Source organism: Scomber scombrus, chromosome 23 (assembly GCF_963691925.1).
Source record: "Scomber scombrus chromosome 23, fScoSco1.1, whole genome shotgun sequence".
NCBI classification, from domain to species: Eukaryota; Metazoa; Chordata; class Actinopteri; order Scombriformes; family Scombridae; genus Scomber; species Scomber scombrus.
This window is the reverse complement of record NC_084992.1, coordinates 20,060,268-20,082,330: the sequence shown is the minus strand read 5'-3', so window position 1 is coordinate 20,082,330 and position 22,063 is coordinate 20,060,268. Positions and strand designations below refer to the sequence as shown.

The 22,063-nt window shown below is 41.4% G+C and overlaps 1 protein-coding gene across 1 annotated transcript in view; it reads right to left on the bottom strand.

Annotated features, from left to right (window-relative positions):
• Positions 1 to 9,831: 9,831 nt before the first annotated feature.
• nrxn2b (neurexin 2b) overlaps positions 9,832 to 22,063 on the bottom strand; it is a 590,949-nt gene continuing 578,717 nt past the window's right edge. Inside the window, 2 exon segments of the mRNA XM_062444511.1 lie at positions 9,832 to 10,997; positions 19,262 to 19,340. Coding sequence (XP_062300495.1) covers positions 10,105 to 10,997; positions 19,262 to 19,340 — 972 coding nt within the window. The 3' untranslated portion in view covers positions 9,832 to 10,104.

Below are 22,063 nucleotides of genomic sequence, written 5' to 3'. Positions count from 1 at the left end.
ATGAGAAATCTATTATCCTGTACCCTGAAGTGGAACCAAGCTAATAGGGAAAGTGTCAATCACGCAGTCTGTAACCGCCCCAAACAGTCCAGAGAACAGGGTGGATGATTATCCATAGTGAAAACACCTGCATGAACAGATGACTGTCTGTGGTAGTTGTATTTTGATATGGAATAGGTTTTATGGTCAGCAGCAGATATTTATCAGCAAATTCAGACATCACATACTTTGCTGGAGGCATATTACACTTTGTTTCTTAGTGTGTGAGGCGAGGTGTTTGAGTTCATAGCATGGCCTTATTATATCTTTGCTTACTGTTCCATATAACAGGTGTCCTTGATGCCACGGCCTCCAGTATTAGAAGAATTATGCAGAGGCATGAGAAGTGGAGCTATATATTCCCCTGACATAGTGCATGCAATTCATATGGGTATAATTGCTATGGATGCTAGCTAAATGTAGCTGCAAATTTAGCATAAAAGCACTTAGCTAACAATGGGTGGTTTGGCATATTTAGCATGTTATTAGGTATTTCAGACGTGAGGTCTTTTGAGTACAGACTTAATTGTGTTGCATGAACAAGAAGCATTAGCTTGCATGGCTAATGTTAGCTACATCATAGGTTGGCAGTGTGCTGTGTGGCCTAGAAAATATGAAGAATGCGTTTCCTTCCTTTCCTCATAAAATCCTGCTTATGATTTAACATCCATATTTGTTTAGCAAGCAGTCTTTGAGCTGCCTTTTGCTGTCGTGTCTTTGAGTATTATCGCTGTCACCTGCCGATTAGTGGAACAGCGTGATGATTATTTTTTCGGTGTTATTGTCAGAATTTGTGTCGAGTCACTGCGTGCGTGCGTGTTTATGTGTGTGTTTCAACATGTACACAAGATAGTGACATAAAGGGGCTCAGCTCATTAAAACCTGACTCCACAGGTGATACGAGCCTGTGTAGTTTGCTCCGTCTTCATGTGTTTCTCAGAACTCCAGCAGAAGAGTTGATTGTGTACTCTGCATGTAATTTTCCAGGTGCCTGCAAACTAAGCCAGGTGACAGAATATGAGGATTACCTACCCGCTTGTCTTTGGGGACTTCAAACAAAGTCTGTTCCTGCGGGAGCGCCCCCCCCCTCCCCCTCTGTCGTAAACACCGCCTAGGGCAGCATGATCACACACACGATTAAACATGCAACAACACACAGACACACACAGACACAGCCAATTTGAGCTTTTACTCAGAGAGGCAAATAAACAAATTGAATGTGAAGTTGCATCGCCTCTCTGACGCTCACATGCGCCCACACGTGCACGGCTACACGCCAGAGCACAATGCCGATAATTTGCATGGCAGGGGCGTCTGCGGACGTGGTGTCACGGCCGATTGTCTGCGTAACCGCTAATGTCATATTTCATGTGAAAGCCAAGTTTACCGCAGAGCTCTCCGCCAGCGGGGAGACAACGCCACAGCTTTGTTTTTTTTTTGTCTCGTTCCATCTTTTAATTTGATGAGTGTCGAGCAGAGCGGGGAGGAAAACAAAGCTCCGTCTGTGGGAGGAGAGGAGCAGAGGGTGAGGAGGTCACCAAGTTTAACACGGCAATATTCTAGACATCTTTATCGTAGTGTGGTCCATTCATGCGTGCAAATGGTAGTTTGAGGATTGGCAAGTAAAACGGGAAAAGTGTCCACGGGGCACATCTCACAGTTGGATTTGAAGATAGGATGATGAAATCGCAAGGAAACACTATCCAAAATGGAGTCGACACGTCTCCTTCTTCTTTTCCTTCCTCACCTTTTCAAACCTGCGCTCCATAGTCACAAACACAGCGTGTGATTTGATACTGTCTGTCTGTGTATGAGCCCAACCTCATAGAAGATGAAATGTTATGAGTGGAAAAATGTGTCACTAGAAACTGAGTTTTTTTTACGGATTTATTGGTTTGAAACTGAATGTAATATTGTGAAATACAATTGAGTTGCTCTGAAATTGTGTTTGATCCTCACTGAAGATTCAACTCTTTATATACTTCCACATTCACTTCTTACAATTCAGTCTCAGTTTTTGCAATTTAAATTCAGTTTACTGCTGCTGAGGAAGAGCAGCTTTCAAATGATGCTATTAAGATTCAGTTTTTTAATCCAGTTATTTAAGTTGAGCAATTCAAATATAAATGAGTCAGTTTCTAGTGCCATATCTCTGCCGAAATTTGAATCTGTGGTGGTAAGGGCATGGAAATGTATAAAACCGGTTTGAAACAACAGAACTCCACCCTGAAGTAGGTGAAGCAGGTGTTGGTGTCAGGGGTGGTGTTCTGCTGCAGTTTTAAACAGAATGCAGGGGGAAATTGATCGGGGGAAAAAAGTGGATAACAATGTGTCTGCCAACAGTGGACTCTGATAGACCAGAATGCAACACAACACTTTATGAGCCAATGCTGGGTGTTTCTTGGTAGAATCGTTGCTGCACTATTAAGTGTTGTTAGAGATATCATGACTGTATGCTTCTGATCATTACACTACTGTGTGGTTCTACTTTGATTATTTGTTTAACTTTTAGCTCCGATGCATTTTTAATGAATGAATTAAAAAATCTATTATGTGCCTGTTGCTGCTGCTGCTGCTTCATTGTGCCAGCACAGCACAAAGTAACACTGAGCTGCTTTATTCCTAAAGTGAAGTATTGATGCCCCATGCAGTGCACAGCCTGACTGAAGGAGACTGCAGTGTTGTTCCAGTGGAGGGTGGATGATGGACAGCTGTGGGCTAGTGGATCCTTGTGGCTGTTGAACTTGTTTGCAGAGAGTCAAAGTAACCAGAAGTTACCAAGTGGGACTGACATTTATACAAGTTCTATAAAACAAGTACAAGTATTTTTTACAACAAGAGGTTCAGTTAGTTTTATGACCATTCTAACTGTACTAATAGAATCTATCTTTACATGTACAGTTGAACAGAAACTAGTGGTTCCCAGATGATGCATTCTTCAGATGAATGTTTTGGTGCAGTATAATATCTGGATATCAGTGACATGGATACTCTTCCCCTAGGGCCACCATCAGGTCACAATTTCAATTTGTGTACTACTTTGTTGTATGACCAAATACCTGCAATCCTAATGATATCCCTATCAGCCTAGGCTCTGCTTCATGTTTAGTTCTATCATTTAGTCACTACTTAGTACAGCTGTTACATGTTTTTACATGAAGACATAGTCAATTATGGTGTGTGAGGTGTTTATTTGTGCTGAAGAACGTAAGCACTATATCAGAAAATAACACTCTACCCCTGCAGCCGGTTATTAATGGAGCAACTCCGTCCTCCCATTCCATGTCCGTACCTTTTTCTACAGAACAGTGGGGCGGAATAATGACGCAGCATTCCCGCCTTCAACAGACTCTCCTGAGAGCAGCGTGACCATAAGTGACAGCAAAACACAGCAGAGACTCTTACACTGAGCTGAAATTAAACAAGTGAACATAAATGAGCTAAATAACATAAATAAGGACAGTCTCTACTGCTCTGTTGTCATTTATAGTCACAGTCTAGCTGCTTCTGTCCTCTCTCAGCGGGGGCGGGGCTGAGTCCTAATTACCAGTGTAACTGACGGCCAAACTTATGCAATTTAGACACTGTTTGTAAATGACCTCAAACGTGACTGTTCTGTACTGTAACTTCCTATTACTAACTGGCCAACATAAGCCTATATTACAGTGAACTAATGTTTCATTTCTATTATCTAAATCTATGGCTTCAGTTAATGCCAGGAAAGAATAAGGTGCAGCAGACTTCCTGCTGCTTGAAGAGGTACTTTGTGCTAATTAACCTTATATGAAGCTCCTGTGCTATGACTTCACTAATGCACTAATACATTTCCTCTGTTATGATTAGAATATGTTCAGTTGTGCTGCCTGTACGGTTTTTTTGTAGACACTTAGAAAAGTGAAAATCTATTAAAAAAAATAAATCTTGAATGCTAACACCAGCTGGTCCAGGCCATCTCACCAATAGACCTGCTACCTCTGCAGCATATGTGTGTGTTCTTCTCTCAGAAAAGCACCTGTCACATGCAACGTAATACGCTTCTCTGCTTCCATCTGTGCAGCTCAACCACCAAACACTAACTCAAACACATCCAGACTGGGACTAGCTGCTCACTCGTGTGTTTTTCTAACTTTAAACTATTTATTTAAAATAAACAGACTGAAGCAGGAGAGGATCAGGTAGTGAGAGCTGAGGGACCAGGAGCAGCATGTAGTGCATATGTGGAGGGTTTAAACAGCCAAAACTGCAGACTGAGATGTGCAATCTAACACAGGCTGTGGTGCTAATTGATTTGGCAGTTTTCTTGTTGGTAATTCTGCTACGTGTTTATCTGCTGTACTGAAGGTCACATCATTTTTCCACAATCCTGCCTCTGTCCTGTCAGCACTGTGCAGGCTGTTGTTTCTTCACACTATTTCTCTCCTCCTTTTGATTCTGATTTGCCAGTAATTGTTAAAAAATGTTTACACAGTATATTGCAGACAGGTGGAATGCTATAGTGTCCTGCTTAGGAAGAAGGGAAATTGGAATAAACAGTTTAATTGATGTGTAATTGGAATCAGGTGTTTGAGTGGTGTGTCTGGACGAGCATTCATTCAGTCCATTAACCCATCATGGGTACAGGCTTTGTAAGCCACTGCGCTCTGCTTGTGTTGAGTGCTGGCTGCAAATAATCTAGAAGTGTGGACCACTTTGTTCTGCTTAGTTAGTAGTTCTGTTCTGAGACGCACTGAGCAGCAGATTACAATAAGATATTGCTCATGTAAGCAATCAGTAAGACAGCCTGTCTCCATGTAGAGGTCAGCTGAGACTCATGGATATGGAGAATATACTGTGTCAGTAGAATAAGAAGTTCTCCCTCTACATTATTACACCCCCGATACAGCAGAGGGATCTTATTAAACTGCTACAATAAACAACATCACATGAAGTCTACAGTGATACTCTAACTGTGCATATAAGTTGTGCAGTTTATGTAAAAGTTACCATTCATCTGTAATTATGTTATTTGTGTCGCCAAATATGATTTTCTGCATTTTGATCCCTTTCATGTACTACCATGCTCTGGAATGACTCCTTTAAAAGCTTGAAGTCTTGAACCTGTTCAGGATCAGGTTCAGACTGGACACATATAGTTGAGCCAGTATTAATATGATTTTTTCTGGATCAGATGGTGTTGACAGCAGGATGAATTACAGTGTTTGGAGTTGAAGGATTCTAATGTTTGTCCTCTCATCCAGTTGTTACCCATCGTTCTTATAATGATTGTTTTTAACATGATATTTATGACTGGAATTCAGATAGAATAATAATAAAAAACGACTAAACATGGGGGGCAACTTATGTGCTGTGAGTGGGAGAGAGAGTTTTGTAATCCACTTCATCAGATTTCAGTAGAGAGCCACGAGTCTTGACAGAAGTTTACACTTCATGCTGTCCTCATCTCCGCATTCACTCGTTTTTAAAAATTAAATATAGTTTTTTTCCCCTCTTTCTTTGTCATGTTGATTACCTTATAAATTAGCAAGCCAGACTCTCTGCTGAATGTTAAAGAAATACTGAAGAATCTATGTTTTTGCAGCATTTCATTGATGGTTATCATGATTCATGGCCTACATATCGTCCACTGCTTTTACTCAAGTGTTCAATTTGTGTTCTTTTCTGACTGTCAAGACTATAAATATCTGTTGAAGTTGGTGTCAGATTATCATGATGATGTGCCCTGGTGAAAAAGTGAGCCACATTCATGATAGTGGAATCTGAATGAAGCCCAGATTACAGTTGGCTAATGCACAAATCTTGTCTTTATGATCCAGGCCCGAGGACTGATGTGGTCTTTGTCATACGGAGCAGCTCAGATTGAGCTCTGAGGAAACACTGAATGTGTATGGTAAGTCACTGCTGCTACTGTAATATATGTAAAGTAGATCAAATTAGTCTGTATTACTCACATAGATTTAGTTTAGCACAGATTCTCCTGACACAACATCTCAGTTTTAATTAATGTAATTTGTATGTAGGCAGTAAATGCTAAATATTATTTCATATGAGGCTCATAATATATATATTCCCTTTAGAGTAGAATCTATTTAAAAGGTGTACTGGAATGAATAAGTCAAAATTACAACATTAGAGCACTTATCTCTGCTTCTGTCTTAGAAAAACCGTGTTAAACATGAAGTAAAGCCTGTGTTTGTACATGCTGCTCATGATTGGAGAGGTGTTGAGGACTGCTCTTCAGTTGCATGATTGCTCTTTAAAGTTTGGATGATTAACATGCACTAAGCACACTTTTTAAACATCTTCAATAAGCTGATTGGCTTCTTGTGATGATTTGTCTTTCACAATATGGAAAGAATTTCCTTTAGAGGAATGACGAAGACTATCAGTTGAAGATAGTGCAGCATTTTCACTAACTGGACGACATTTTTAAACTCAAAATTCTGAGCTGCTAATAAGTGTGTGATATATATATATATATATGAACAAGAAGGGTATTTTAGAGTTTAAACTACATTATACAAGCAACACCTATAGAATAACATCTGTGTATGTGAAGAGAAGCACTAAATGAACACATATGATATTAAACACATCAGCAGCTCTGCCTTGCAGGGAATGATCAAAAGAATATTAGCAAATGAACTCAGTGGTTGACTTTCTGTTTGTTTCAACTCACAGAAAGTGGCTCTTCGGTGTTGAAGTATTCTTGAGCAGTACCATGAATTATCAGCAGATCCAGGGGGGCCGTCCTGTAGCACATCCAGACCTGTCTTTTGGGGTAAGTGATCCAAAAAAAAATCCCTGTAGCTGTAATGTCAGTACCAGCTTGGCTTAAGTTGGTAATGCAGACTGCATTGCATTATTCTGCAATTATAATGTAGCTTTAAGGAAAAATACATCAACAAATCTAAAAAAGTGGTTGCTAAATAGTGTTTGTTAAGAGTGCAGGTTTTTGAAGTTGAAGCTAACTTTAAGCGTAAATTGTTCTTAACATCTTAAAGTGGAGAATGTAGTGGAAACAATCCAATCTTGCATTCCTCACAGCAACATTTAAAAGATTCTTACTCTATCAGTGGAAAAGACCCTTACCTAATTAATTTTCTATATATATATTGGATAATTTGTAGATTGATAAGTACTTTGAATATTTTAGGCCACTAAAGTAGAGTAACCGCCATGAAATACACCAATCATGATGTAGAATTTTGTTGAATCAAGTAATTCACTTGCTTAAAGTTACCTCAAGAACCTACATTTTGTGTTGATTTTAGTGACCCCTGATGGAAGACTTCATTTCCCATAAGCACTACCGCCATGGTCGTTAAGATTTTGGGTATTATTTTGGTATTTGTTTTGGAAGTGAATGAAAGTAAAACATTACTATTTTTCTTATTTAAACATACCTCATTATGGCAGGACGAGGTGATGAATCTATTTGTGTCCATTAATGATTATTAATTGTAACATGATGATGGTGAAGCAAAGTGAACTTTGGTTACGTCTAAGGCTGCATTCAAAACAGATTTGGAAATAGCCAGTCTTCTCGCTGATGATCTTGTTTGCTAATGTAGGTCATATAAAAGCACCAGAAGCATCATGAGACTGTTTAGTTATTATTAATAACTTAAAAGATTTCATTTGAAGAAAAATGAGACAATCTCTATGAAATGATCTGTTGTCTGCCAGTGTCTTTTTTAGATGCTATCACTGGGGGGCACTCAACCTTGTCCAAACATTCTACATAAGTCATAAGGTTAAACTGGTATGAGAGACAAGGAGACGATAAACAGACGACACGGCACAGGGAGTAAGAAGTATATAACCAAGTGTATTCCCTCTGTTAATGTACACATATTTAGAGTCATCTCACTGGAACACTTTACAATAACATTTAGAAAGAACAGGAAGATACTGGGAGGAGTATGCTTGGAATGGAGAAAGAGAGAAACCAGACAAACGTGGCAGGAGACTGAAGTGATGCAGCCTGTCAAATGAAGTGGCTGCCATCTTGTCTCTAGCCGTGTAGACAGAAATAGCTATAAAATCAATTAAAAAAAATAGATGGTGGATGGATAGAACCTGCCTTCTTCACAGGGTATGAGGACAGACAATCTGCCATACAGAAGAAAAGGAATAGATGCAGGACAAAAAATAGATTGAGGATGACATATGGAGGATGGAATAAAAGGAGAGGAACTTTTCTCCTCTGGAAAAGGAGAAAGTCTGGTTTCATGTTCATAATCCAAATCACATTTGTTCAATTACCAAAAGAAAATACATAGAAATTTTGTTTCCCAGAATCATAGTCATTTTTTTTTTTCTCCAAACAGGAATGATAGTAGGGAAAACACATTTCTCTTAGTAATGGGATGAGAGTCAAATATTTAGACATTTCACAAACTTTTTTCAGGATTTTTCTTTTCTTTTCATGGTACAATTTTCTTTTTTTAATAGAGTCGAGAAAATTGGAATACTAGAGTTCTGTTGTACATCTTCCAGGGAACTGCCGTTCACCTTTATTTGTGTGCTCTTCCCACACAGTTTACTTTGCCCATTGGCTGCCATCAGTCCAGTCAGGCTAGAGAGGGGCGAAAGACACAGTTGCTTTTTCAGCTGCAAGGTATCTCTCTCCACAGTGGGACTCCAGCAAGAATGAATTCAGAATTTCCCTAAAATGTCTCTCATTTCTCCGGAGAAAAGAATCAAATAAAAAAAAAAGCAAACCAAAGTGACTGAGTCTTGCAGCAAGGCGTTGCATCAGCCATACTGTTCATGAGAGGAGAGGGGAAGGGGGTTCTGGGGATTTAGGCGGTGAAACTGTTCCGACGTCAAAAATCCTAAAGTCCGTCTTCGTTCCGCAGTATCAGCAAACTCTCACTTTTCCACTCGCTCACGATTTAGGTCCATAGGTTTCTGCAACGTCTATACATATATTTATAATTATATAGAACAGAGTTCATCTGGTTTGCTGGAGGTTTTTTCTGTTTTTCGGTGATTAGTAACTGTAAGGACGTGACAGTTTCTTTGCTGGCCCACTAGGGGGCACCTCTGAGCCAGACACACATGACACAGATCTGCTGGAACAAAGGGCGACCAAGGGGTTTTGGCCTCAACAAGTTTTTGGCGGCTAAACGTACAAGTTAGCATCCATTAGTTTGGAGCGGTGGTATCTCACATAGTTGCTACGTTTAACGTTGTTATGATCATCAATCGTCGTCATATTTTTTGTTTTTTGAACTCCACAGAAAGAAAAACAGTTTTTATCTCTTTTTCGTTAATGAATACTACATGCTTGAAACACGGCAGAGTTTACGTTGCGTCAGCTGCTTGAGCACCGTAGACAAGGAGAGAAACAGACTGCACGAGCCGACGAGAGGAAGAGAGAGAAAGAGAGAGAGATCTGACTAGAGGTGAGAGATCAGAGATGTGGAACACTTACAGTGGTGGATTTGACACAGTGTTTCTGTAAGCTGGCAGTATATTGATTTTTACAGAGGGACGTCACATTGCTAATTCAAGCCTAGTTGGAAAATGATATGTTGATACTGTTGTTAAGGTGATGGCTTACACCACAAGCTCGCCTCAGATTGAAGTACAGACCCTGACACAAATACTGATGGTGGTGCTTTCCTACAGTACTCAAGATATTAAATAACCTGTCATATGCTAACCCATAAATCACTGTTATATCAGCATGTGGGATGCAGTTGTTGGCACAGTATGTGTTGAGATCTGAAGTGTAATAGCCTTTCCTTAAATCCACACCATGGTTAACATTGAAGACGACGTCAAATCAATCAAAGCGATGCTGAAAGGTGTGAAGAACCATGATGTCACCTTGCAATCTTATTTTGCTGTGTTGCTATGATTAGACTGGAATTGGTAACATGCACGGCGATGCACCTGACAATACTGAGTTTTAAATGAATGATCCTCTCGGTTACGCTCACCGTTTTCCATATACTGCCTCTTCTCCCTCCCTCTCTCTCTCTCTTTCTCTCTCTTGTCTCTTTCCTTCTCTAAGTGCGTCTGCTGTCTGTCTCTGTGTGTTACGGCGGTGCTCCCTCAGACGTAGTACTCTTTGTCTTTGTTCTTCTTGTTTTTGGTGACCGTCTTGGCAGTGGTGGGCTGTTTCTCCTTCACCAGGGCTCCGTTGCTCTGCGTGGCTGAGTTGCTGATGTAGTTGCGACTCTGGTCCACCTGGTAGGAGCCCTCGTCACGGTTGCGGTACTTATACATGGCGTAGAGCAGGATGAGGATGCAGAGGGCGGCGGCTGCTACGATGCCCACAACCATTCCTGTGGTGCTGCTGGACTGCTGCACCTCTACGGCACCTGGGAGGCCTCTCTCGGGAGACGTGGGGTCTGGAGTGGGAACATGGGGGAAATTTGGGGGGTAGGTTATTCCCGGGACTCTGTGATGGCCCGGGTCTGACGAGGGGTGGGCTGGCGGCAGCAGCACCTGGTCCCGGGTATTCATTTTCCCGGCAGGGATGTTGTTACTGCTACTGCTGCTACCGCCGGCGGCCGGCTTGATGCGCGGGCTGAGCTGGTCGGGGTTGGCAGTGGGGGTGGAGGAGAGGGGCGGGCGGTGGGAATTGGGGAAGCGAGAGAAATGGCGGTCTCGGGGGTTCTGGACGCTGCCCTCGACCGCTGGGGGAGGGGGGAGGACAGTCCTGTCGGTGACCAGGGGGGAGTTTTTGTAATAGTCCTCGTCATCAGACTCTGTCATCTCCCCCGAGCCAAACGCAGACACCTCGATGGTCTCCTCGCAGTCATCCTGGTCCAGGGGGCAGGGGGGCCGGCCGTTGGGCAAGGGGAGGGACTCTTTGGTGGTTTCGAGCAGGGTGAGGAAGGGGCGGTAGGTGGTGGGGGGCGAGGGGATTACTGGGTAGCGGGTGGCGATGGATGGGGGGTCTAAGGAGTCCACGGTTATAATGGGCAACACTAATTCACCTCCTAGGACAAGAAAGAGACAACGAAGGAAAAGAGTGTTAGATACCACTTGAGAGAGAGACCTCATCCAGAACAGAAGAAAAACAGTTCAAATGAATACAGAAACACCAGTATTAGAACAGCACTACAACTTCACATCAGGTTAGTTTTACAAGTTCAGTTAGTCTGTTCTATTTAAGAAGTTAAAATGCTGACTAACTATCTGCAATAAAATACAAGATGTAAGAAAATACTCTATCCTGACTGCTCTGACTTATCTCCCTATGCTGCACACACCTACATGTTATGTCACTAATACAAGATAAAAGTAGACTACAAATAACACTGAACAACTTAACATCTATTGTACTACACAGCCTATCCTTCACTGCTAACTCTCTAATCTTACCTATGCTTACTACGCTAACGCTCAGATGTGTCTGCTGTGATTGGTTAAATAAGATAGCAAACCACGAGGTTCAGGTCACTTACATCAACAAATTGGCCGCATGATTTTTGCATGAAAAAAAAAATTACAAAAAGAAAGCTGTGTAAGATTGTTCTCGGATAGTGATAAACATCTCCACCCCCCTCCCTTCTTTACCTCCTCTCCTCTTTTGTTTCTTTATTGCGTGAAAAATAATCAGGATTTTTAAAAATATAGCTGAATTATTCATTGTGTATTTTCCCCCAAATATCTCATGAAAAATAGACTCAATCCTATTTCCCCCCTTTGGGCATGGTGGGTTCTATGGCTCATTTCTAATTAGCTTAATCTGTATGCAAACCCTGCAGGAAACTGATGCCCCTAATTTCTAACCCAAACTCTCAGTACACACTACAGTACACTGAGAGACACAGTATTAAACACTACTGCTGCCTTTCTTACATGAGTCCCTGATGCCCACTTCCCTCCCAAACACCACAGATAAACATGGGGCACTGACGCTCTTCTTACACAGCCACCAACACAAGTGCACAAATAGAAAATCATCTTAATGAGCCACAATTTGTTGTCAAGCTTCACTTATGCAATGTTTTTAGCCCACTTTGAAATGAAATAACACCCCAGATCAAATCAAGATTATTGGGTGTAAGAAGGTTCAAGGTTAAGCATTAAACATGTTGGGAGTATGTTAGTAGAACATGGCAGAATATCAGTCTAACACACTACATTATATTTCAGAACATTTCTCTCTTGGGTCTTGTTAGAGTTAGGGTTACAGTTAAGAAAACAATTGAAAAACATGGCAGTGGGGGGGTTAGATTATGGCACATCTTGGGGGGGGAGAAAGAGGGAAGGTAACAGTAAAACATGACCAAAGAAATGCCAACATCACCAGCATAAAATCATGACTCTGGCTCTTTGTTCATTTGATGAGGTCAATCAGAGTGACTCAGTGGGAGAGGGGTTGGGTAAAGCAGTTCAATAATGATGGGGGGAGTTTAAGGGAAGGTTGCGGACTGGAATAATTCTCCTGTGGCATTTAGACAGCTCAGCAACGCGCAAGCACCCCAAATCTTGTCATTTTACACAACCATACATTTTCACTGAGATAATGGCAAAAGGCTTTGTGATAAAGGGTGATGCATTGAGTTAACAAAGCCACTAAACATATCAGCATATAACAACACACTTCAGAAAAACAGGCCTTAAAATGAAGCAAAATGTGAGAGCTGTGAAGGGGGAAAAAACGTAACAATTCTTCAACCTTTCTCCTAACTTCTCATTTCAGTACCAGTGCTGGAGAGACTAGTTTCCATGGCAATGCTCAAGTTATTTCTATAGATTACATTTTCTTTCTGTCCGTGTTTGAGGGCTGTGTTTCACCTTGAAGGCTGAGAGGACAGCAGAGCGTGGTGGCACATTTGGCTAACAAAGAAAATATGCACAAAGTGGGATTTTGCAAGTTTAGTGCAAAATAAATCTTTGGTTTTGTGAAATAATTTGTCAAAGTCACAGAAAGTAAACAGTTTTGGGGACCTCAGAGATACAGTAACATACGTGTGACTGAGGGTGACAGACAAGATGCTCGTGTCACTATCTTAACTTTACCATCTGTCTGTGTGGCAGAGATGCTGCAGCTGCAATTTCAAGCTTTATGGCTGCTGATTGGTGTGCAGCCCACCTATTACTGAGCAGTTACCTCCACTCACTGTGTGCCCCACTTACATGTACATGTAGCTGACATTGCAAATAAATGGTGTTGTTACCGTAAACACTCCTAGTAAGACTCGTAGAACTGGGAACAGTGCTTAATTGGAGTCTACAATACACTCTATATGAACCCTCAGAATAGTGTTTCAAATATTCAAGAGCTAAATAAAAATATCATCTAATATTAGGGGATTCAGTGTAGTAAAGGATGAATCTGACAGACCACTCACACCACTGTTGTGCCTCTCAGTTGAGCCAAAGCCTGAAGGTCTTATGGTATTATCCTACGTGACCGGCAGGCAGCGGCTACTAAAAAAATAATGAATCTCAGCCCTCATACACAGAGTGAGCCACGTCTCAACACTCTAAGCAGATATCAAGTCAAGCATCTTTTCATTTCCTGTTGTGTGACCCAAGCCTACTGCAAACCACAGTTTAAACCATTCAACATCTTAAAATGTTGCTCTCTCCTTCTCCATGACTGCACCCTCTTTTCCTCTTTATGCAGCTCTGACGGTTCAGTTAACACCCACAGGCAGGTCGCCGGCAGGCTGGGAAACTTGTACTAATGTGCCACAGGTAACACGCACATATGTTCAGAGATGTGTTCTCCTGCTGAAAGCTGCCAAGATCCACACACTGACAGAAAATGAGCGGATAGTCAGGATTTGATGGATATCTAACCTAAGTGAGCAGAAGATATTGAGGTGTTTTTAACATAGGCACAGGCTATGTTAGTACTATTTTATTTTCATCCAAATGACTCACACCTGTTTGAACCAAAACAGACAGTGCTGGAAAGAAACGCACATATATCATGATTCCAGAGCGTGGGCGTCTCTGTCTTTAACATTGTAACACTGTCATTTAACTGTTAAAGCGAGAGAGACTCAGAGATATTCAGCTTGATTGATTGAGTCTGACTCCATTGATTGGAACAGCTGAGGCAGTGGAACCACGTTGAGCCCACATGATGAAATTTCTTCTTTATCTTTACCCACAAGCCACTCCACAGCGCTGCCAGTGTGAGTCATGCCTCCTCTATTTACACAAAATGAGAACAGGGCAGATGGATACTGATGCATGTATGTCAGTCTCCTGACAAACATAGTTATTCTGAAGATCACGTCGGCCCGCTCACATCCATTTGAAATATTTACAGCAAAAAGTAGTTAGGAGTTTGAGCATTCTATAATTTAGCTTCGATTAGTCTGGAGATGGAAAATCCAACAGTGTGTCCGAGCATAGTATGTTTTTTTTCTTTGCTTGTTTTTAAATCATAACAAAATAAATGCAATTACGTCCATATAATGTGTGCAACAACGGGGGGAAAAAACCCTGTTTCTTCAGACATACGACTGGATAAACTGCTTATAAATGCTGCATTTGCTGCTGTCGCTCTCAGGCAAAGTGATTTATTTTGACACAAAGGGATGATGCCCTGCTCATATCGTGTCTCACTGAGAGTCACACACAGGCTGCAGTCAAAGTCACCTCCCTGCAGCTCCCCAGCACCTGGATCGACTCCATGAAGCTGGCTGGATTTGTTTTTGTAGCCAGCCTGGTGTTTCTGCCTCACTGTAGAATAAATCACAAGCTGCTCAGGAACACAAAGAAATCTCCTAATGGAGAGACACCTCAATGTACTGCTTCTCTTCACTACTGCACAATCTTTATATCTTTACCTGCTATATTTTTGTCACACTAAGCTTTTATATTTTTATATTTGGGTATATTTGTTAAATTAAAAGGTCTCGGGATATAAAAGTAATAGAAAGTAAAGTAAAGAAAAAAAAAAAGAAGAAGAAAGAAGTAGGTTGAGACAAATTGTGTAGCAGTGTTTCTCTACCATGCTCCTGGGAGAAACTACGATATGTGTTTACGCTTCAGAGTTTGAAGTGTTGAGTAGAAAGACGCCCCACTGAGAAAACAGTGGCACCACAAAGAAAGCAGGCATCCTCCACCAGTGGATGCTCTGGGGCAACATCAGATTTTAATTATAATCAAATTCATTAAGATGTCACAAAAAGAGTTTGCAGCGGGTCAATTTTCTAAAATAGGGAAATTCATTTTGTTTGTTTGAAAATGGCAAAATGCACCATTTAATAGTTTGAAGCCAAATGGCTGCAAGGCATCTGAATAATGTTGAATAATTAGTTTTTTTGATATGTGCATTCAACAGAAGACTGAGAACTCTGAGAAGTCTTTAGAGCGAACACATTCTCTCATTTATCTCTATGAAAGCTATGATCTCTGTTACACAAATGTATCTCCAGTGTCAAAGCAGCATGGATACTGTAACACTGCTTAAATCATACATCAATCTATATTGAATTCACATATAACTCTTTAATATATATGTATTAGTGAATAGTTAAATGATTAGATGTTAGGTCAAAGCTAATTTTTCCTACATTATGTACATTCTTATTAATGGTTAATTAGATCTGGGAATGAGATGGATAAAGAACCTCACTGACAGATCACCCAGACCCATCCAACAGTGTTGGTTTGATCCCATGCATGCTTTGAGTGTGGAGTTTCAGAGCTGGGGTCACCCCTCATCGGTCACCCAATCTCTTAGTTCCACTCCTTGACCGAAAGAGAACATCTGCAGGTTGGTTCTATAGCGTGTCGTCTGATGAATTATTGAAGAGCTCCTCAAAGCTCTGCTCTTGTCAGAGTAAAACACATATAGCACCTCCAACATCCTGGGACTGATAAGTAGCTTGGAGGTATGTAAGAGAGAAGGAATGTGAGGTCGTGCTGAGGTAGAGAAAAAAATGGAATAAGGAGATAAAATGAAAGATTTAATGAGCGCGACTCATTGGAGAAATGACATTTGGTGTTTCTCTGAGAACTATAGTAACTATAGATACTATAGTATCTTCAGTTGTGTGTTACTGTGAAGACAATTAGTAAAATGAGCACGAGTTTTCATGTGTGTGTGTTAATTGAGTTTCTGCGCAAATGTACACATTTCTTTGTGTATCTGTGCATGTGTGTGTCTTTTCTGTGAGTGTGCACGTTCACGTCATCACTCTATCCCCAGTACATGTTTCATCTTTGTAATCCTGGGTCCCTCTTCCTAGGTCTCGTCGCTCTTCTGACGGGGGGCTCATTAACCACGCTGGAGGATCCAAACCAAAGCTTTAATTGGGTGATGTAATTAAGGCTCCCTAACAAAGTCAAAGTTTAATTAGCCTGGTGGGAAAGGCAGGAATCATTCACGGGAATTTCACTCTCAATTTTGCATCCTCTCCTCCGCTTCCTCTTCCTTCTCTCCTGCAAGCTTTCTTTTTCTCCCTGTATCTCTCTCTCCTCTCTCTCTTGCTCTCTGTTTCTCTGTTCTGCTTTGAGCGCAAAGGAACGTGACACAAATCTCGATGAGGGTCAGTCCTTCACAACACACTCCTCCCAGCTCTTCTCCTCCTCTTCTCTTCCGCAGGTCTGTGTCTCTGCGTCCGGTGCTTTGTCTGTTCTGCATCCCCTCTGAGCGTGTCACCGTCGCCCCCAGTGTCTGAGCTTCTCACAGGGACCATCTCACACTAGTCCAATAAATGTGTTCCGAGTGTTGTGACGAAATGCAGTTGTAAGAAAACAAGTGAGTTGTATGACTACAGCTGCAGGTAAACAAGTGTATATCAGATGCAGCTCTGCTGGCTGTATAGGAAGGAGTTGTATTGATCCTCATGCCTTCACAGCAGTCATATCTCCCTCGGCTTAATAGAAAATCCACAACTATGCGAGGCATTTTTCCTCTTCCCTCCTGAAAGCAGTTCGATAACACCGAGCTGCATTCTCACATGTAATTGAAAACACTGGGAATTGGTCCTATCATACAATGACTGCTAGGGGCCTGTGTTTGTGGAGCAGTGATGGAGAGGGGACATGTTTTGCGGACAAACGTTGATTCTTTTCTCCTTGTCCACAGTTTTCACCGAAGCTTATCCGACCCCGCTGGCTTGCCGCGCCGGAACTCTTTTTGGCATCTGGAAGGTGCGATATGGCGCACGTGCGTGTGCGCGAGCGTGTTTGTTGTTTCTCAGGAGAGACGGCTGCAGAGAGAGAAAACTTTACACCCACAGAGCGAGAGAGACAAGTGTCTGTCTGGAAAGGTGAGCATGTCTGCCACTGTATGTGTGCATTTGTGTGGGCATATAGGACAGACAGAGAGAGAGAGAGAGAGAGAGAGTTGTATTTCCCCATGGGAGATTAAGCCTGGGCATAACATCCACCACCGAAAAACTCTCATTTCTCCTTTCGATAAGAAGGGAATTGAGTCTCTATTTTGGTCCCAACCACATACGGAGAAAACTGCAGGAGAATGCCACACTTGAGTTTCTCCACACAGGTTCAGATCAGTTTGTCCTCTCACCAACTCTGTGATTGCTATAATCTCCTTCCATTTACAGTCTAACAGATACTCTATTCATATCACTAATCTGTGTACTTGACTAAACTTTTAAGAATGTGTTTCTCATAAACAAAGACATTATGCTGATCCTGACTCTTTTGTCCTCCTATTGTTCACCACATTTGTTCTTTTGTTGTTTAAAGATGATCTGCTCTCCCCTCAGGACATTAGAGTCGATTTTAGGCAAATCTGACCTCAATGTGGTATAATCCATCATGGTCCCATGCTAAGATTAGTGATACATTTTCAAATACTGTTCTTTCTATTTTGAAAACCTCTTTGAATGAGCTCATAGTAAGCTTTATATTCTCTAGCTCTCTCTTTTTTAACTAGCAGCAGTTGCTGTTGGTCTGGGAATGATGTTTGTGTATAAAAAGATACAAAGTAAATGTGTATAGATTAAGTATACTTAAGACCAGCTGTAAACAAAGAAAAAGCCAATTGTGCTACTGTTAAAATAAGGAGACATTTAAAAAGTTTTCAAATCTCTGTCTTAGTGTGTTAATTATTGATGTCTCTTCTTATATGATAAACATTTGTCAAAGTCATTTTCAGTATACTATTATTGAAGGAAAATCTCTCCTTTCTCTGTAGACATTCAAATATTTTGGATGACTCATGATGAACTTGGGAGTGTATACATGCATTTATTAAATGTGATTTGTGGCGACTAGTTAACCTCATCCATCATTTAAAACAGCTTTGATGGATAGCTTGCACATAGCTGGATCTGAATTTGCAGAACCTTGTCTGCATAAAAGAGTGTGGTTGGTGTTTGATTTCTTCATTTTCCAGCTGTCCTCCTAATGACCATACAATCTAATAATAATCATTTGTGTTAGTTTATAGCATATTTCACTGATTGTGTTTTTTTGCAATCTAAACAATTATCTCAAAGATTTATAACCTCAATTTGAAATGATTACTTGTGCCCCAGGTGTTATTAACGGGGTTCCAGAGTAATGATTTCAGCTATTTTAATCCCTACAAGTTAGAAATATAACAGCACGTATACTGGCACTGTTTTCATCCCACCTACACCAGACTCATTTAAATCTCTGAAGCCATTTAACAACAGAAATCTCGTCAGACAAGATCTTTCAGGATAAAATGTTACTAAATATGGTTGTGCATCTGTGAGCGTGTGATGTTATAAATATACGGGAGCTGTTACTGTTAGAGGTAGCAGTCATTTGAATCCTCTTGCTTCTCTGTACATGGTTCTTGGCAGTTTTCAAGTATGGCCAGCTTAATAGAGCTAGAAACCACAGAAGAAGGGAGTAAAACACATGGCCTTTAACTTCCACCTCCTGTCATGGTGTCAGAACATTGCTTGACCCGCTGTTCACACTAACAGCGCCTCAGCCACCGGGCCTGCCAGGCTACAGCTGTGTGCTGCACAGAACAAGCTGTGTTTCCACGTTGAAACTGTCCTGCCTTGTTAAAACCGGGGCAGGAGATTGGTGCAACAGCTGGGTAAATGCCAGATACTACCACTTGGCTGAGCAATTGATGGACCGCGATGCTGTTGACTGTCTACTGCTTGAAAACCAATAAGAAACCAAATTGGAGGGTACGCATCTGTCCAATCAGAGCTGCATATGGAGGGCTGTGCAGTCACAAAGTGTCATAAAAAAGTGTCATTACTCTAAGTAAGTCCTTTGTTTTTGGATACCAAGTAGTAGGAACACAGAACTCTCAGAGTTAACTCACCATTTCCAGGCTCACACTCCTCCAAATCTTCGTCATCGCTAGGACACTCAGCTGATGCTACCAAGAGGTCATCCGCATTCTGGAAGAACAGAGGCAGGGAGGGAGAGGAGAGTCAGGACACATTATATTTGTGTAGAGGACACAGAACATCTAAGAGGATTAAAGCTGAGCTCTGTCAGCCATAGTGAAGGTCTGTGGCTCCACTGATACCTCCTTACACACAAGCTGATAGAACCAAACTTAGAGCACACTGCAAGCACATCATCTTTCATTGGATACGACATGAAGATTTATTGTTGAGCAGTTTGGTAGTAGCAGAAAATGTGTTGAAAATGCGGAGGTGGGTGGGTGTGCTTTATGAGTAGCACCCATGTGTATTTATGTAAGCAGAGACGTGAAGCTTGAGGGAAGCCGCAGTGAAAGAAGCAAACCTCCTTCTTTCTGACCACACACAAACCAACAGAACACAGAGGAGTAGCGTGTCTAAAACTGTACACAAAAGACAGACACTGGAAGCTCTGTTGCACAACTATCGAGTGCCACCCCAACAATCTCTATTCTATATCAGTAATCTCGCTCTCTATGACCCAGCTTGTAGATATTTCTTTACGGTATTTGTACTATGTGATAAAGAAGACCGCATACATGAAGCCCGCCCGTTAGAGCAGGGTTTATAAGTACAGCAGGTACAGCAGGCAGGGGTCTCCAGATGAAAAAGCGATTAAATCTGACAAGGTGGTTCCAATTTGGTGGCCAGGGTCTGTCCTCACTACTGCATGACTCACACTCACTGCATGTCTAGACACCCAAACCTCCCCCTCCTCGCTTCTCAGCCTCTGGTTGTTATTCAAGATAGGGTCATCTGATAGAAAATGGGGGTCTTTTATCTGCATAATTGATTCAAGCGCTGCAGTCCTACGCACAGTTTTCTCTCTGTTATTAATCCAGCGCCTGAGTGTAATAATTTATTAATTAGATTGTGGGAGTTGGAGTGTGTGTCCACATCACCTGGTTCTGTTAAATGGGTCTAATGATCCTGCTTCAGTTTCCCGGCAACATCTCTATCAAACATATTATTTCTATGCAATGGGCTGCTTCACTCTTCCTACCTTGATACAAAACAGCAGATAATGAATCACTTCTTTAAATAAAGCAATACTGACATCAATAAAGGCTCATGGCAGGGCTTTTAAATGTCCTCTATGAATGAAAAGATGTCAGCCTCCAGGGGTTACCATGGTTGTAATTTAGTGTAACATCTGTGAAGTGCTTGTAAACCTCACCCGCCCCAGACAGTCAAAACATCCTTCAACAGCACTGTCGAGTGTAATTTATTGGGTGGAAAAGTGTCACATGAGGCTCACTAACGCAGTGCACTGATGAATGCTGAAGGAGAGCTGAAGGAGGACCCTCAAAACTCCAGTTTGACCTGGTCAGAACTTTCATCATCACTCTCTAAGTTGATTCCCACGAGGAGACAACTTTTGAAACGTCTCCCATCCGTCCTGACAAATCAGAGCGGAGAGATCACAAACACCTGGGAATGCTCTCGACTTAAGACGGCAACAGTAAAGGGCACAGCTTGTGATCTTAGTTTTATAACATCCTGACACCAAATTTGGGTCAGAGCGAGACAAATGACGACTCCGACTGTTTCATGGAAACCCACAGTATCGAGGGGTGAAGGAAGGAGAGAAAAATCAGACCCCCACACACATCAAAAGGTAGATCTTTTATTCTAAGCATCAAAGCGCATTATTCCACTGTGATCAAAGCTGCAGCGCGGCGGGTAGCTCAGAGCTTTTGGAGAAATTGAAATTTGGGTTTCCGCTTGCTTGCTTGCTTCCCGCCACCCTGGCCTGTCTCCTGTCTCCGCTGTGTCTTACCGGGTGCTGGGGATATTCATTAGAACGCCATATTTCCTGTTAGCTTTGCCCACCGCAGTATTTATAGTGCTATTACTACTGTATGTTTGCTCTAGCACAAAATTACACCACAGGCTCCATAGGATGTATAATTAACTACCCAAAATAACTGTATATATACATATATATGTGTGTGTGTCCACAAGAGAAAGACATGATGTAGACAGCAATTCTTCATGCAGCTATGACTGTGACTAATAGAACTGATACATGGTCTACAGGTTCATTTCCAAATGTACTTTACTGCAGATCAGTGATTGTCTGTACAATCTGTGCTCTATAGTGTTAAGATACTGGTGTGAGCTGTTACTGTGTAGCTGTGAATATAAATTCCTCTCTGTTCTTCAAAGACATTCAGAAGTCCCTCCAGTTACCCTTAACTCATTTACAATCTGTAGCTTTTTTTTCTGTAGCAGTAATATGTCTAATAGCTTATTATCAGCATCTTGGCTCTAGAGGATAACACACAATCCAAATAAATGGATTATTCCTTTCCTGTGATATACTGTATATTTTGAAGGTTAATCAACAGTCACATAACCATACAGTATTAGTACAATGCCAAGCAAAATAATCAGCAGGAAAAATGAAGATTAAAGTAATAATCTTGAAGATTTTCACTTAAATAAATGTCTGTTAAGTCACTATCTATCACTGCTGATGAAAGCTCTTACATTTGCACTGTTATGATTATTATGAACGGTATCGACAGTGAATTTTCTGCCATGCACTCAAAATCACAAGTGGTACAGTTAGTGATGCATTATCATCAACCAATGGTTGATCCTCCAGAGAGGGTAGGCGGGCCTAATGCAGCAGGCTAGCTTTTCAATTCGCTAGTGTTAGTTTAACATGACACAGTGAGTAGGGGTGGAGC